The sequence below is a fragment of the Nymphaea colorata genome, chromosome 3 (genome assembly GCF_008831285.2).
Source record: "Nymphaea colorata isolate Beijing-Zhang1983 chromosome 3, ASM883128v2, whole genome shotgun sequence".
Lineage (NCBI taxonomy): Eukaryota > Viridiplantae > Streptophyta > Magnoliopsida > Nymphaeales > Nymphaeaceae > Nymphaea > Nymphaea colorata.
In genome coordinates this window covers 7,755,601-7,773,137 of record NC_045140.1, presented here as the reverse complement: position 1 = coordinate 7,773,137, position 17,537 = coordinate 7,755,601, and the positions used below count along the sequence as shown (strand labels likewise).

The window sequence follows — 17,537 nt, the reverse complement described above, 5'->3', positions numbered from 1 at the left end:
ACGTAAGCTAGGTTTATAATCTGTTTGTTTGTTATGATCTGTTTGAGGTTCTAAAATGTAAATATTATATGCAAGTTGTATAGATTTTCAGCTACAAAGGTTATGATTTGTTTGAGCCTTTGAGGTTTTTAAAATTGTAATTTTATATGGTGTTGGGACGTAAGCTAGCTCTGTATACTTTTATTATGTTAGAAACTTAGAATCGTGCAATCATAGGCTCTGTTTTATTCATCTATATGTTCTTTTGCAAGGTGTAACAGGATTTCAACTGCAGATTAATTGCAAGTCCTTAGAAGTTTGAACGAAGTTCTTTGATTCTTTCTTAATTTGTTAACTTGTTGAATGGTTTAGGTGGTGGTGCTAAATTTTTAATCATGCCTAAAGGCAAAGATATATTTTGGAAACGAAGAAGGAAAATTGGTTTGCAATTTCTGTGGAGAACAATATTCAAGAGGAATCATCCTGTTTAAGTACCATTTATCAGGTTTTCAATGTCATGATGTTGCCGTATGTCAGAATGTGCCAGAAAATATCAAATAAATAGACTTAAAGCTTGTCAAGGTATTACCAAGAGGCCTACAAAAAAGGAAAAAATGCAAAGCCACCCAATAAGTTCAAGTGGAAGTGGAGCATATTTAGGTTCTTCCGGTTCAAACTCATTGACTAAAGGAGGAGGACAACATCAAACAATTTCAAACATGTTCAAAAAACAAGAAAAGGACGATATTGATAGGCTCCTTTGAAAGCTATGGCTATGAACAATCTACCATTCAACTCACTTCGATCGAATGATTTTAAGAATTTTGTTGTTGTTGTTGTTTCACAGCATGGCCCAGGATACTTCCCACCAAGTAGTGAAACAGCGAGAAGAAGGCTACTAGATGATGCAAGGAAAGAGATTGAAGCATATATTGAAGAAACGAAAGCTACATGGGCACAATATGGGTGTACTATTATGTTAGATATTTAGAAGGATACAATTAGAAGCAGATCATACATAAATTTGTTGGTAAGTTGTCCAACAGTTACGATATTTTGAAAAACAAAACATGTAGAAAAGGTTCCTAAAAATGCAGAACTTATAACTGAATTTTTATCTTCAGCTATTGAAGAAATAGGTCAAAAAATGTAATACAAATTGTGACAGACAATGGAAGCAATTACAGAAAGGCAAAACTTATCCTTGAAGAAATGTGTTCTAATATTTTTACTACATCATGTGCTGCTCATTGCATTGATTTAATCCTTGAAGATATTGATACTTTGGAAAATGTGGCATCTATCATGAAAAAAGCTAGACAAATTGTCAAATTCATATACAATAAGCAGCAAGATTTAGATATAATGAGAACTTACACAAAAGGGAAAAAAGTTGAAAAGGCCACTGCAACAAGGTTTGCTTCTCATTTTATTTGTTTACATTCTATTTTAAAATAAGAAAATTTGAGGTTCATGGTTGCCTCAAATGATGGGAGACATGTAGAAGAAGTAGAAAAAGATGATCCAAGAGATATTACACATCTTATTCAAAATGAAGATTTTTGGAATATGGAAAAATAAATAATCATGTTTGTTGAACCATTGGTGAAAGTATTGAAAATGGTAGATGGAGAAGGAGCCACTATGGGATATTTGTATGAGGCACTTGATGGGGCAAAAGAAGCTATAAAGACTGCAAGTAAGGATAACAAGGAAAAATATATGCCATATTGGAAAATAATTGATAGGAGATTGAATCGTAACTTACAATCTGATACATGTTGCAGCTGCTTTTTTAAATCCTCATTTATTTTGGAATAAAATGGTAAAAAAGGATGAAGAAGTTCATGAGGGTTTGGACATAGTGACAAAAAAACTTGTTTCTGGTGAAGATTATTCTGAAATAGCTAATGAGTTGTTCAAATATCATAATAAAGATCCTACATTGTTTCGCAAGGGATTAGCCATGACTATTATTCATACTGCACATCCACGCAAGTCTCATTTTATTATCTTTTCTTTTTAAGTTTTCAACATTGATGATTGGTTATGCACTATTACTTTTCAATTTTGTGTGGGAGACGTTTGGTTATTTTGTTCCTGTGCTTCAAGGTATAGCAATCAAAATTTTAAGTCAACCATGCAGCGCATCAGCTTGTGAAAGAAATTGGAGTGCATTTGATGCTACTAACACAAAGAAAAGAAACAATCTTGCACCATCAAGATTAAGAAATTTGGTCTTTGTTAGAATTAATATCCATTTGCAAAGCATGGCTCCAGAATTGAAGAAGACCAATGCAAATCCTATCTACATTGAACATGTGAACCCATTTTATGAAGAAGAAAATTTAAATACTGAGACGGCGAACTTGTCTTCAAATTCAAAAGAGGAAAATGTTGATGAAAGTGAGACAGAATTTCAAGGCATACAAGGAATGAAGAAGATGACTCCACTTCTTGGGATGAAGACTAGGACATGCTTTTTTCATTTTCCAAGTGAAGAATGACTTCATTTGTGTTGTAAAGCCACGAAGGCTATAAACTTTTGTTAGTTATGTATTTGCCAAACCGTGAGATTTCATTTTCTAATTCTAATTTGTTGCTTATCTAGTCATTTTTCAATGTTTTTTTTTTTATTTCTGATTTATTTTATTTTTATATAATTGCCAGGATTTTTTATTTTCTTTTTAAAAATTTGCCGACATTTTCGCGAGATATACAATATTGCCGTATTATACCCGAGAAATTCCTCGTTATATAATACCCGTATACGATATATGTGACAATGATATATATATATATATATATATATATATATATGTGTGTGTGTGTGTGTGTGTGTGCGCTTTTTTCATCCCCTTTTAATCCTACGCTCAGAAAGAGGCAGTCTCGTTGCTTTTGCAAAATTTTTAGAAGCTGTAAACTGCCGGTGCTCTATTTCTTTTTAAAAAGGTAAGGGGCAGTGTAAGTCAAAAAGAGGACTTAAAAAGGGTGGTTTTGGACTTGCTCAAACATTATTAGGGCTTTCCATTCCTCATTTTCCCTCTTTTATGACTTTATTTTGGTTGCTGCTCCTTGAAGAAGTGGAAGAAGGCATTCCTTCGAGATGTGGAGGCCACCTGCCTGCATGTTCCTCCACCACACTATGTTTAATTTTTTTTTTTTAGTTTTTTTAATTTCTATCTACTGCACTACAAGGGATAGAAGAGCCTTGGATGCCTTTCTTTTTTCTAAAGTTCTCTATTTTTTATTCATTTATCATTCTAGTTGGGCATTTCTTTATGTCTCCTCATTAGTTTTTCATTTATTTTATTTTTACCGAACTTTTTGATTTTTTTCATTTTTTCAAAAATTGGCAAGATTTTCCCAAGAAAAATAGCTTTGCCGAAAAAATACCCGAGCAAAATCTCGTCGATAAAAACCCGAAAACTATATTTGTACTATCGTTTAAATTAATAATTGAGAAGTTAAAAACTATGTATGTACTATATATTCTAGAACTTGTAACTTGAAGGTGAGAAAGGAAGAGCAGATCTACTAGAAAAATCCAACTGCAAAGATAGATAAAAAGAAACAGGACCTGAAAAGGAATTTCAATTGTATAGGCAGAAGCAAATTAACCTGAGAAAGGATGACAAGCTGCTCGCCATGTTTTTTTGGCATATCTCTTAGTGCACGCTCACACAGACGACGAGGTGAGGAGTTGTACCAGTCTTCTCCATATTCATGAAGATAAGGTTGTGTCAGAGGAACAAACACAAGGCCAGCAAAAATGTAGTAGCTTGGCAATTTGTCAAATTGTTGAACTGGAACCAGTGGTTGTAACTAAAATGAGAACAAACACTGTTATTGACTAAAATTCAGAAAATAGCAAATCTAGCAGCAAAGAGGATCCATAAAGTTCTAATGAGACGCAGCCAGTAAGAAGTAGAATCCTAATGAACCTGCAGAAGTCACCAACAACTTGCCCGTAACAAAGCACATAGCAGCTCAATAACGATCAAGTACTCTAACCATCACATCCTAAACCATAATTTCAATAATGACCACGCAATGAGCTTGGTATACATACACTTGACATGAAGACCTTTGCAAGATCACAGAATGGTAATATAAATCTGATGCTTAAAATAAGTCCTAATGTACTTGTGCTCTATAGACACTCACAATAGCAGCTGTGTGACACTCCACTTACTACCAAGAGATCAACTGATACAAAGACACCAGAACATGACAATGACACTAATGTTTATTCAATACAGGTCTTACTTACAGGTTGGAGTGTAACATTCAATTCATGCTTAACACCACCTCGTAATACTATTAGTTGGGCTGTATCATTGGGCTTTTTCAGCGAAACAAGATGATCAAATGTTATCCTCTCTCTATTCCGGAAAGGAACTGCAGTAACAACAGCATAGAGTTAAAAATTGAATAAATAAATTAAACTTCATAAAAAGCAAAATGGACAGCAAGAAAATCTACCAGTTCCATCATTTGCTATAGGAACTCCATCAAATGAAAGGATAATATCATCTTTTTGCAGAGCCTGATATGCATCTGACAGAGGATTTATCTTGCTAATCAGCACTCCCGTCATTTCAGGCTGCATTTGGAATTCTTCTCTGAGTTGTACATTTTCCATAGGCTGGCAAGAAATACCCAAAGAACAAAATCCAGTATATCTTCCACTTTCTTCCACCCCATTGATAAAATGCTTGATCACAGGTACCGGTATTATATACCTAACAAGGAAACAGAAAATCAAACATTATTAGAAAAGAATAAACCAGAATTGACTTGGAAAACACACATTAGATCATAAAATGAGAAGTAAATGCCAGAGTATCGAGGTAGTGCAGGATATTCTTTCTGCTTCAAGTCATGAAATAGCGAAATCAGCTCAAACTTGAAAGCAAGTTAAAAAACTTAAGTGCCCCTCAGTAAAAATTTGATATATTTTAATGTGTGTTGTTATACCGTACTGTATGAGATTAAATCAAAATTGAAATCTTATTGGCCCTTTGTTTATGAAAAGAACTGATAAAAGTGCAAAACTTCTCCAACTTCATCCAAACGATGTTGAATCCAAGTAAATTCTTATTTAGTTGATGTTGTGGCTCCGTAATCTGCTTATATACTTGTACTTGACCTTGCAAAAACTCTTCGTTTCTTGGTAGTCAATGAAACAAACCTTCCTCCAATAAAGACAATATCCAGATATTATCCTTTCATTTAGATCTTCGGCCCAATTTGTAACTGAAGTTTAACATGCCAACTATATCAAGTTAGCAACATATCATGGTTTTACTTCTTTCTATCAGAATCATGTCATGTCCTACAATCGTTGTCACAACACAGGTTTTAAATGGTGAGGTTTTTCTCAGGTATTACATAGCAAAGTTGAAATCCCAGGAAAATCTCAGCCAGTTTTAAAAAAAAAATTAAAAAAGGTGAAACCTAAAAATAAAATGCATAAAATGTGAAAATAAAGTGTAATAATTAAAAAAGTAAAGAAAAAGCCAAAGACGCAAAAAATCACATTGTTGTGCTTTTTTGGTATTTCTTTTTGTTTTGGTGTCTTTTTCAAAAAACGGGTTTTTTCAGCTGACTCATTTTTGAAGCATAAAACGGATTTTTTTCGAAAATGGATAGGATTTTTGTGACAATGCCTGAAATTCCTCTCAAGTCCCAAGTGTTAGGTTTTGGATATCAAACTATAACCCACGATCAGTTTCAGCAAAGGAAAGATTAAGAGAGAGAACAAGAATGTTGAACGATGGAGGAAGAAACAAGAGAGAGAGAGAGAGAGAGAGACGAACAATCTATTTTTCATTATTTTACCCTAATCTCTTCTTAAAGAGAGATTAGGGATCAGATGAATTCCTTACACATGAGAGACACATAAAATGACTAAAGAATACTCTAACTCTTTAAATGATCTGAAAACTACCAAACTTAAACATAAACTTTCTAATTTCAACACTCTCCCTCAAGTTGGAGCATAGATATCAACCATACTCAAATTGTCACAACATCTAAAAAAATCATCAATCGGAAGGGCCTTAGTAAACATATTTGTTGTCTGATCTTCAGAAACTACATGAACCGTAGATACAACACCTCCTTGTATAAGGTCCCGAACATAATGACAATCCACCTCTATGTGCTTTGTTCTCTCACAAAACACTGGATTATTTGCAATGTAGGTGGCAGCCTTGTTATCACAATACATTTTCATAGGAAGAGAAACATGAATACTCATATTTGTTCACATAAATTTAACCCGGGTCATCTCAGTAGCCGTTTGAGCCATTGCTTTATATTCAAATTTTGCACTTGATCTAGAAACTACATTTTGTTTCTTGTTTCTCCATGATATGAGATTGCCTCCAACAAAGATACAGAAGCCTGTAGTGGATTTTCTGTCATCAACAGACCATGCATAGTCAGCATTACTGTAAGCAACAATTTCTAAAGATTCACCTTTCTTAAAAAAGAGGCCTCTACTCGAGGATGACTTTAGATATTTCAAAACCATCAACGCAACATCGAAATGGACTTTTCTAGGCTTTTCTATAAACTAACTTAACTTCCCAACAACAAAGCTAATGTCTAGTCTTGTCACAGTGACATAAAAGAAGTTTGTCAATGAGAGACTTGTAAGATCGTGAATCCACTAGCTCCAACTGATTATCATGTAGATGAAGTCATGGATTCATAGGAAGATTAACCGGCTTGGCTCCTAACATCCTTGTATCCTGCAGTAGGTCAAGTACATATTTCCTCTGAGACAACACTACACCTTCTTTATTATGTGCAACCTCAATCCCAAGAAAATATCGTAAGTGACCAAGATCTTTCGTGACAAAGTGCTCCTGAAGAAAGTCTTTGCAACTGAAATTTCTTGATCACAATCACTTGTCAAGATAATGTCATCAACATATATTACCATAACAACTATACCTTTGGAGGTCTTTTTGATGAATAGAGAATGTTCCAAAGGAAATCTTCAAATCCACATTGTGAAACTACCTCGGATAATTTGTGGAACCACACCCTGAGACTTCGTTTGAGTCCATAAGTTGCCTTCTTTAGACGACACACTTTTCTACACTCGAACCCTGTGGATTGCTGCATATATATAGTCTCCTCTAGATCACCATAGAGAAAGGCATTCTTCACATCAAGTTGATACTTAGGCTAATCATAGTATACTGCAACAAAAGTAATGAGCTGAATAGGACTCAACCTGCTCATAGGAGAGAAAGTCTCAAAGAAGTCAACTCTATATGTCTGAGTGTAACCCTTAGCCACTAATCGAGCCTTATATCTCTCTACAGACTCATCTGAATAGTACTTGATTGTAAATACTCATTTGGAGCCAACAATATCACAATTTGAAGGTGGATCAACCAATTCCACGCTGTAAAAAAGCATCCATCTCATCTTGCAAAGCTTTCCGCCATTTACAGTCTAGTAATGTCTGTTGATGACTAGTTGGTACAATATGGACTGACATAACATGAAGGAACTGTTGTAAGTTGTCATCAAGATGGTCAATGGAAACAAATTGTGCGATAAAATGCATGGTACACAGTCTCTTGCTTTTTCATAGGGCTCTATAGGCACATCCTGAGAAGGATTAATGTCAGGTATACTTACTTCAATGGAACTCACATCCTGAGAAAATTATGATGGTCAACCATGAGGGGGATCCTATCGACGAGTGTAGAACAATAGAGGGTCCTGGAACCTATTCATAGTCGGAACAGGAGAGGGAAAAGATTGCAATGGGACTAGAAGAATAGGTAGAGGAATAGGACATGGCATCTCAGATGACACAAAAATAGAACTAAAGTAGGACTGAGATTCGAAGAAAGTGACATCCACACTGATATACTCTTTGTGAGTAACTGGATCAATGCACTTGTACCCTTTTTGGTTTTGAGGATAGCCAATGAACACACACTTAATGGCTTGGGCAGAAAATTTATCACGTTTATGCCCAAGGATGTGAACAAAACAAGTACAACCAAAAACTTTAGGTGCAACAGGAAATAAGCTTCGATTGGGATGAACAAGTTTAATCAGTACTTTGTTATCAATGGAGGATGACGGTACACGATTTGTCGGGTAACAAGCCATGAGTATGGCATCGCCCCATAAGTATGCAGGTACATAATTATGAAGCATTAGGGTACGAGCAACAGTTAGAAGTTGCCTATATTTTCGTTCGACAACTCCATTCTATTGTGAGGTATGAAGGCATGTAAATTGGGGAGAGATACCATTTTCAGCATAAAAAGTCATTAAGATAGATGATTTGAACTCTAAAGCATTATTGAATACACTTAACCAGAGAACCAAACTGCATGACAACCACCATTGAATTAAATTTAATGACGAAGAAACGCAAAAAAGAGCCTAACCGAGCATACTTTTAGCAAGGCCTTCAACTTTTCTCTTTTACCCCAACGTTTTTAGCTTTAGTTGATCATTGCAATATTGAGCTTACGGCTCAAGTCTTTTACATATTTGGGGATGTAATGCTCTAACACTTCTGGTCAAACGTATAATTTTAATCTGTTCATGGAGTGTTTTACCTGTTGCCACTTGATTATTGTTTTCTTTAATTGTCAAACAAGGTGGATTCAAGTTATTGCCTTGAGGTTATTCCTATAACATGAAACATCAAGAAACTTATTTTGACCACAAGCAGTGGATATTGGTTTTCATTCTAAATATTCACTGTATTTCTTTTCTCATGAGCATATGAGGCTTACATTTTATATTTCAAGGCTTATACCCTGCTTCATGTTTAGGTGGAATGTCTCACATTGCCCAACAACTTGACATGTCTGTGTGGAAGAAAGGAACTAAAAGAAAATACATGTACATACCCAATATTTTCAGCACCAGAAAGATTTTGAAAAGCAACACCTGCTACTTTGTTGCCCATGATTGCAGGACCTCCACTATTACCTGGGTTGATGGCTGCATCTATCTGTATTGCCATCAGCTGTGCAGCACCATGGGCATATTGTGTTTGTTCAACTCTAGAGACTACACCTTTTGTCACTGAGATGCTGTCTCCACCTGCAATTTAAGTCATCTTAGCAACCCATAGTTTTTTTGCCACAAGCTTACTAAATGTGAAATAGCTTATCTGAGGTCAAGTCATATAGATATAGTTGCTGCACCCTATGTGATGGGATAGACAAACTAAGTAGATGAAGAAAGAAGATACAAACTGCTAACTAGACCTCTTTTTGCTTCAAAATCAACACAACCTATGCAATGTGGCATGTCCTTGTGTGTCCAGCAAAATAAGTATATCAGCACTTCTCATATTCCTCCCTAGTTATAGAAAGGCTATCAATACTTTTACTATTCCTTAATGTAGAAATCTAAAACTTGAGGCTTACCTGAAGAAATAAAAGTAAGCTTTACATGCCTTGCAAAGTATAGACAACAAGCAATTTAAATGATGTAGTTTGTCAACAATGATATACAATAGCAAAATGAACTTCCTTTCAGCCACAGACCAAAAATAGGCCTTCAATGACATGCTGCAGAGCTATCAAATAAAATGTCGAGTTGTCAACTGACAACAAGTAAGCAACAAATAAACAAAGAACTTTCATGAAGTAGCCATTAAGCCCCTGGACAGAGAAACAGAACAAAATGTTAGTTGCTACAGCCACCAATGGATGAAAAGTAGAGTTTTTCGCATAGTGTTGCTAATCTTTCTAAGATTGATACCTCAAACTCACCAACAACTTGAAATTTGTTCTCCACCTTTGAGAAGCACATTGATCAACTCAAGGTGCACATAGCTTAGATGAGGAGGCATCAAAGAGACAAATTGCTTCAGAAATGGAAGACAAAGAAATCCTAATAGATGCTCCCAACCAAGGGACCCACTCAATATGTGGCTCACATGCATCTGGGATAACTGACCTGATGCAGTGATTACAGCTCCTCACTCAGATCCCCACAAAGTGCAATTCAGATAGAACTAAAGAGCAAATTGAATGAAGGTAGTGAAGGAAGAACATAAAGAACAAAGAAAATTTAGCACTAATTCAATTGATCAACCTTCAATAATCACAAAAAAAAAAAAAAATGTGCCTTTAAATACAACTTCCAAGAAAATTGGATATATGGATCCAGGATATAAGAAAATGGTTCATAACAAGTCTAAATGGATAACTTAGACGAAATAAGAATGTGATATTTCAAAATATCGTTGATATTTGTGTTTATGATTAATAGTGACATAGCACCATGTCTAACTTTGACTTGTAATAGACGGACTAGAACTTTCACCTTCACATGGACAGATGGCCTTTTGATTGATTGTACAAACTTTCTGAACATATTGCTGCTTGTGCGGTGAAATGTAATGGTTTGAACTTTGAACTTTGGCCAAATGGTGACAATAGGAAAAATGCAGGTGTAAATGCATCTATAAAAACTTAACTGCCTGCAGTTGAGAGACCACTTAATCAGATAGACATGAGTTTTTGCTTGTTAACCTAGATCCTCCTCTAGCTTGGGATTGGGGATGCAACTCTAGTTAGAAATTCATGCCCATTCACAGCATGGTTTGTCCTAGTACTGGAATTCATCCCTTGGAGGCCCTCTACTAGCACCAACTCATCCCCTCTAGTTTAAACTTTTATCTCAGCAATAGGATTAGTTTAAACGTTTTCCCCATAATCACTGTTGTTTTGGATAGCAAAGAACACATCCTTGTCTGCAAGGGTGACGATATCCACTATGGATCCCTCTTAGAACCTGTCAAACCCCAGTAGGATGTGGCCAATTGAAGGGATCTCAACTGAAAAAGGTAGCCTTTCTAACAGGTAGACTTTCCACCAAGAGAGAGAGAGAGAGAGAGAGCAGGTGTTTTTGCTTGAGGTGGAAGGCTTATTACACAATGTGGAACAAACACTTAGTGGCCAGTCTTAAGCCTTCCATGTCGGCCCTGCCTGGGCTCAAGCCATATGCAAGCCTCATATAGGATACATTCACATCAATTGTTTAAGAAAGAGTTTTTTTTTACCATGGAGATTGAATAGCAAAAACCATAAAATATTAAGAATCAATATTTCCTTATGAAGAGAAGAACAAGTTATTAACCTTACATATGAAGGCAAACAACATATGGACAACTCCGTAAATGCAGGATATAACCATTTATGTGGCCAACTTATTTCCAATATGATTTATATGCAAGAGGATATGATAAAGGGATCAGAATGTAGCATCCGTTTGACATAGACAAGTTTTCACAATCATACTGGTAGGTTCAACAAGAGTGAAATTCACAGTTCTCAAACAGATTTTCATGAAATATAACATGTTTTATAGAGCTAAACTGTCGTTTCTAGTTTACAAGTGGCATGGGCATCAGCTTGAAATTTTTAAGGAGGTATGTTCAAAATTAGAAGTCTCACCTTGAGGATAACCAACAACTGCGACAGCTTCCTGCAGAAGTGGTATGTCACCAAGCTCTAAATGGCACATTCCTTCCCAAAATTCTTCACTTTCAACTACAAGAAGAGCAAGATCGCACTCATGTCCAACAGCTTGCACTTCGGCCCGATACTTTGTAGGAGACCCATGTTTTCTTACAAGGACAAATGTATGATCTGCTACAACATGTGCGTTGGTGAGGATCCTGCGCCCACCAATTATAAAACCTGTATGTTGATGTGTTAGGAAACAAGAGACAAATTGCATATAGTATGAAATGGCATAACATCACAGAGAGCATGTTAATTGGACAGGAACAAGATTGAGTCAGGTCATGTAAACAGTCAAGAAGGCTTAGCAATAATGAACATATAAGGATTTGTACACGGATCATTTTGTATATATTTTCTACTATCTTTCGTCTGCATTCAGTGAGAAAAGTATGGTTCATCGACATGGGCTTTCATTTAGAGCAACAGGGGTCATAGAAATTAGCTTAACCAGGAGCAGCACGACACTTCATTTTCAACCTTCCGCTTTATAGAGGCTCTTCAAATTACAACCGCGATCACGGAAAAAAAAAACCAATAACCACCGAATTTGTTATTCTTCCGTGTAAGATAAAATAGAATAAAATGCATTACATAGTTTTGCAACGCAATTCTAAAAAAAAATAAAAATGGACTACGCAAATATGCAACAGTGATTTTCACAATGAAACAGAAAAACAATGTGATGAAAGGAAGGATTTTTGGACTAATTTTGGATTTGTAGCAGTACTAATGCTGAAAAAAACTCCATTGCAGCCAAACCCTGTAAGCAGATCAGGTGCACTAGGAAAAAGACACTTTAGCCTGCAGGAGACCCATCTTCTTGTCATTGGGCATTTTCAAATTATAAAACGTCAATATGATCCTTCGCGCTTTCGCAAGTCTACATGTATGAAAATTATCAAAGAGGGAGTTTGGCACTCACCAGAACCCGTTGTTTCTCTCTGGGGCTTGTTCTGCCAAGGGAGGAAATAGTTGGGGCTGCTTGAAACAGTAAATATCTTGACGACGGAGTCCAATGCAAGCTCACTAGCTGCGTAGGCATCCACATGTTGATACTTATGATACGGCTCCCCAACCAACGACAACGGCGACGCGTAGCTGGAGGTTGCCCTGCCGCGATTGCTGGCGGTTGGGTGTGGTGGCTGCTTGTGGAAGGAGAAAACGGCCGCCGGATTAGAGAGAGGAGTCCTTGTGTTAAGGTGAAAATGGAACAGAGGACGGAGAGATGAGGACAGCCGCCGGAGAGTGCTGGCCTGCATCGAGGAGGGAAGAATGACCGGTTGGATGGTGCCTCCCGCTCCGTTTTGGTTTCCCCGTCTTAATTCGACTGCCACAAGACTAGAGAAAGGCAAGAACAGAAAGAGAGACCCATCCAACCGGTTCACTCGATCACTGGACCGAGACAGACCGTGTTCGTGGACGAATGTGGGGCCCACAACATGTGAAAAAAAACAGCGACCGTTTGATCACGCTTTAAGATTGCAGGCAATCTTGCATGGTCTTTCTTCCAATGTAAAGAGTAGGGTTATGAAGAGTCCATAGTCAACTCTCAAGCATATTTAGGATCGACCTCTTTCGTCTTGGTGGGAAACTTGATAGACTGTTGGTAAAGAGGGACCTGCATTGGTGAAAAAGAAAACAGTTTCAAGATGAAGTCAAACTATCTCCAAATGTTAATCTTCATCAAGCACAATTTCATATGTATCAAAAGTTGCATCTTTTACAATGCATCTGTGAGACAAAAAATAGTAGGTATCCAAAATGAACTTATGCTACTGCATGAAATAACTAACTTCATATGTATCAAAAGTTGCATCTATACAATAATAGTGAGTGTATGTACATGATACGCACTTGTCATGCATGTTAGTGAAGACCTCAAACAAATCGAAGATTTATTCAATTTCATTTTGTTACCCATGGTGTAGTGTGTCACTTTAATTATCTTGATGGACAGGATTTTGTCTGGCAAAAAACATCACAAAAAGGCTTTGGTGCTACCGGTTCTTACACTATTGTTGCCTTCAACAAAATCATAGACTGTGAATTGCCATGTTTGTATTTTTTTTTTTTGTTATGTAATGTAGGCAATAGAACATAAATAGTGATTTACTTTGCTAATTGTCAATGTGTTGGTTGTGTATATATTATCCTCCATAATTTATGGATAAAGTGTGAACCTTAGGTGCTGCTAAACATGGTTGATATTCACAAGCAAAAGCTGGTGCATTCTAATTCACTATAGGTGGAAGGAGCTTTTTTTGTGGTGACATAGCATATTAATGTTAGCAAGATTTCACGAGAGCTTTTGTTTTCAAAATGCATTATATAGGTTCAATGATTTCTTATGATCATGTGCTTTATCCCAAAGTTGGGATTCTTCAAACATAAATATGGCTTGACAATGGCTATTAGAGTGTTGAGGAAAAAGACTATGCCTCTATTTAGAAAAATAGCTGTAATTGTAGTATATTTGCCTTCAAATATATATGAAGGCATTTTTCAAAGGCATTATAATTCGATCAAGTAGGTTAATAACATTGCCAAATATTATTGGCTTCAGTTTCCTTATTGTGCCATATATCACGACACCAATTTATTATAGGATGATGTAATTCAGAAGCAACCATATCAAGACTTGACCAGCTTCAAGTCGAGGGTGGAGTAAGACCTTCAAACCTAATGTATGAGGGAGCAATGAGCCTGACGCAAATGTAGATTATTAAAACATCAATTTTCCCAGCTTGATGTAGCATACTGTGATTTTGTAAATCCCATGCAATTGTTACATATAATGATATATAAAAAAATAATAATAAGTGATTTTGTTGTTTATAATAAGTGGTGCATTTATGCATATGGTTGATCCATATGCAAGCAAAAACAATTAATTCACTGAAAAGTGATGCATAAAAAAGTAAATCTAAAGAAATAACACATGTACACGTACTTGACCCTTATTAGATTCAAGATCACCAAAAGGGAGCATGTTATGACAACCAAATTAAAAGTTAATGGTAACAACTACTTTTTGGCTTTGTAACACCACTCACTAGCTTCTAAGCAGCTTCCTTTGATCTGTCATTATTAAGTATGCAAATGAGTATATAATACAAAAAAGGTAATTCAAGATCACCAATAGGAAGCATGCTATGACCACCAAATTAAGTGTCAATGGTGACAACTATTGATTAGATTTGTAGCGCCACTCACCAGCTTTTGAGCAGCTTTCTTTGATCAACCATTGTTAAGTTTGCAAATGAGTATATAATAAAAGAATGACAATTCAAAATCACCAATAGAACGCACATTATACAACCAAATTAAGAGTTAATGGTGACAACTACTAATTAGCTTTGTAGCACCACTCACTAACTTCTAAGCAGCTTCCTTTGATCTATCATTATTAAGTACGAAACTGAGTATCAACTGATCGATCCTGTCATGGAGGTGGTCATGCAATCGATGCATCCTCACAATTTCATCTTTGATGTCATTGTTGAACCATTATGGTTTTCACTTGTTGGTGCTGGATGACGAGACTATCATCTCCTAATCAATTGCGAATGAGAAGAGCTTGATTTTAGTCTTTTCGATGCATGAAGAGACTTGCACAATCCCTCTCCTTCTACTTATAAAGAATGCAATTATGTCCTCATTCCTCTATATGTTTCAACATAAATGGAGGCTACACATTTGCCTTTTGTGTCCCCCTAAACATTCTCCACCCTGCCTTTATTGTAAATTGGGTCAGCAAAGCTCTCTTGCAACGTACATTGCTAGTGTTTCTAGACCTAATCAGAGGCTGCACAGGTTGACGAATTGGATACAACCATAATATTAACTACCTTTACAATGATAACATAACATAACAATACAATCAACTAGTTTTACAAGGAGAGTATAACAAAATACCAAGGTTGAAAATATTGACAGTGAAAAGAATTACAAAAGAAGGCAATTTATGTAATTTGATAGCATCTATAAACAAAAGAGACTTTTGTCAAAACTGAGCAAATTTAACAATGACTAAATCAACAAAATAACATATAATGCAGAGAACATCAATATATTTGAAAGCGAAAAGAAGACAAAATGACAATGTTTAAATATCCTTGACACTAAGTTAACAAATCAACTACCATATCAAAGCAAAGTGTGATGATGTACCTTGTTTTCTTGCAATCTATGAAGAATAACATTCACTTGACCATGCTTTTTGTTTTCTTTCTTCCATACGTCTTCCCATTTCTTGAGCTTGGTAAATGCATGGAAGTTAGATAGCTGCTTCGGAGCAAGAGTGGGGATGTGTTCCACATCAAACCTACACCACACACGACAACACAAGCATCATGAATGTGAATAAAAAAAGAGAGTAGTATACCAGTTTACCTGCACAATTGACCAAAAACCACAAGCACTTTTGTTCGTTTGCACCCAATGCATTTGGTTGTAAATATGGCTAGTCCAGTCCAACTTTTCAATAGGAATTGGCATGGATGCTCCCCCTAGAAATGTCATAAAATAGGCAATAATCGAACAAGAACAATATGAAGTGGTGCAGCTCTCTATCAGCCAATGGATCTGGTCTTGTTGGGGGGATTTTTAACCAAGTTGATCCTCGAGTAAACTAATTCTAATGATACCGGTGGTATCGATCTTCACAATATATGCCCACAAAGCCTCAACACCTAGAGCATCTTGTACAGCGTTCATATGAACACATTGCAATAATCCAAAATTGGGGATCCGACACTTCAATCCAGTAATAAGATATACATCTTCCTGCATGATAGTCATTTCAAAGTCATCAAACTATAACGTTTTGGTATATGGGTTCCAGTATCAAGACAAAAAATAATAAGTTTGGTTATTAATCTTAATGGCTTCTGGAATGCCACTGAAATGCATCACTCTTAACTGTCGCTTCTGGCACTCAGCTAGCTTCGAGTACCACCACCATTGCACCATAGGCCAGCTGCGTTGGACATAAAAAGGGCCCTGCACCTGCAGCCATAAGAAGGCAAAGGGAATGCTTTTTTGCATCACTACACACAGACTTAGCTCTAATGTCCGTCTAAGAGCACATAAACAACAAAAACACTACAAATTTCGGCAGTAATGTTATTGAAAATGACAGAAATGCTAACGAAAATGACAAAATAAGTAGCAAAAGGGGCATATCGTTGGCGATTGAGGAAAAGAGATGTCAATTACATGAAAATGCTATTACATAGCATAGTTAAGTCATCATGTTTGTTTTTCACCCTGCTCTTCCATACAACACATGTTCTTCCTGCCCACCAGATTCATGAATCAACCTCCTCCTCACACAACATCTCCTCATCGGCTCATCCCCATCCTCCTCTGTTTCTAAATCATGCACATAATCACCTCCCTCACAACAATCTTATTCATTCTCATCTTACTCTTCCTTCAACGTACAACTCCTTTTGCAGTTCTATTGTATTGTTCCTCTTCCTCCACCCCTTGCCCACTTGTGGAGGTCGGCAATGATGCTATTCATTGACCTATGCAATTAAATTCAACCACATCCCTTGCCAGGAGGATGCCAACTTCCCACATGCTAAAGATGGAGAGTTATGCTCCTCTAGATGTCTATCTACCGTCACACCTTATCTTGCATGTGCCACCGTTGTTTTAGGGGCCTGGGACTTGTTAACTTCTTTTTCCTACTCGGGAGAGGGGGATGGGTGTTGTTGGTCGATAATCACTAGTGATGGGAAGCATGTCTACTCCTTTGCATACTTTCGAGCTTCTTTCGTCAGTGATGGGGTGCATGTCTGCTTCTTAACCTTCTTCTAAACCTCTTTCGATGATGATTGTTATTTTTGGGGGTCGATAATTCTTGGTGACAAGGAGGATTACTGTGTGTTGATTTCCACAATACTTGTAGCTTCACAGGATGGGTTTTTTTGCTATTGACATCCAGACATGGCACATAGCATTTAGCAGGTCCTTTAAGTTGAACGTTTAAACTCACTCCAAATGTGGCCGTCA

At 36.6% G+C, this 17,537-nt stretch overlaps 1 protein-coding gene across 7 annotated transcripts in view; it reads right to left on the bottom strand.

The window, feature by feature from the left end:
• The window catches only part of LOC116251036 (protease Do-like 10, mitochondrial), a 28,990-nt gene extending 16,139 nt beyond the window's left edge, over positions 1–12,851 (bottom strand). For all 7 annotated transcript variants that reach the window (XR_007572909.1, XM_031625095.2, XM_050077024.1 and 4 more), the window contains exons 1-6: positions 12,439–12,851; positions 11,445–11,690; positions 8,883–9,078; positions 4,465–4,724; positions 4,253–4,380; positions 3,601–3,804 (exon numbers count right to left, since the gene is read on the bottom strand). Coding sequence is in view for 6 of the 7 variants with exons in the window: in XM_031625095.2 (XP_031480955.1) it covers positions 3,601–3,804; positions 4,253–4,380; positions 4,465–4,724; positions 8,883–9,078; positions 11,445–11,690; positions 12,439–12,775 (1,371 nt within the window). In the remaining variant the exon portion in view is untranslated. The remainder of the gene's footprint in view (positions 1–3,600; positions 3,805–4,252; positions 4,381–4,464; positions 4,725–8,882; positions 9,079–11,444; positions 11,691–12,438) is intronic.
• Positions 12,852–17,537: the final 4,686 nt, after the last annotated feature.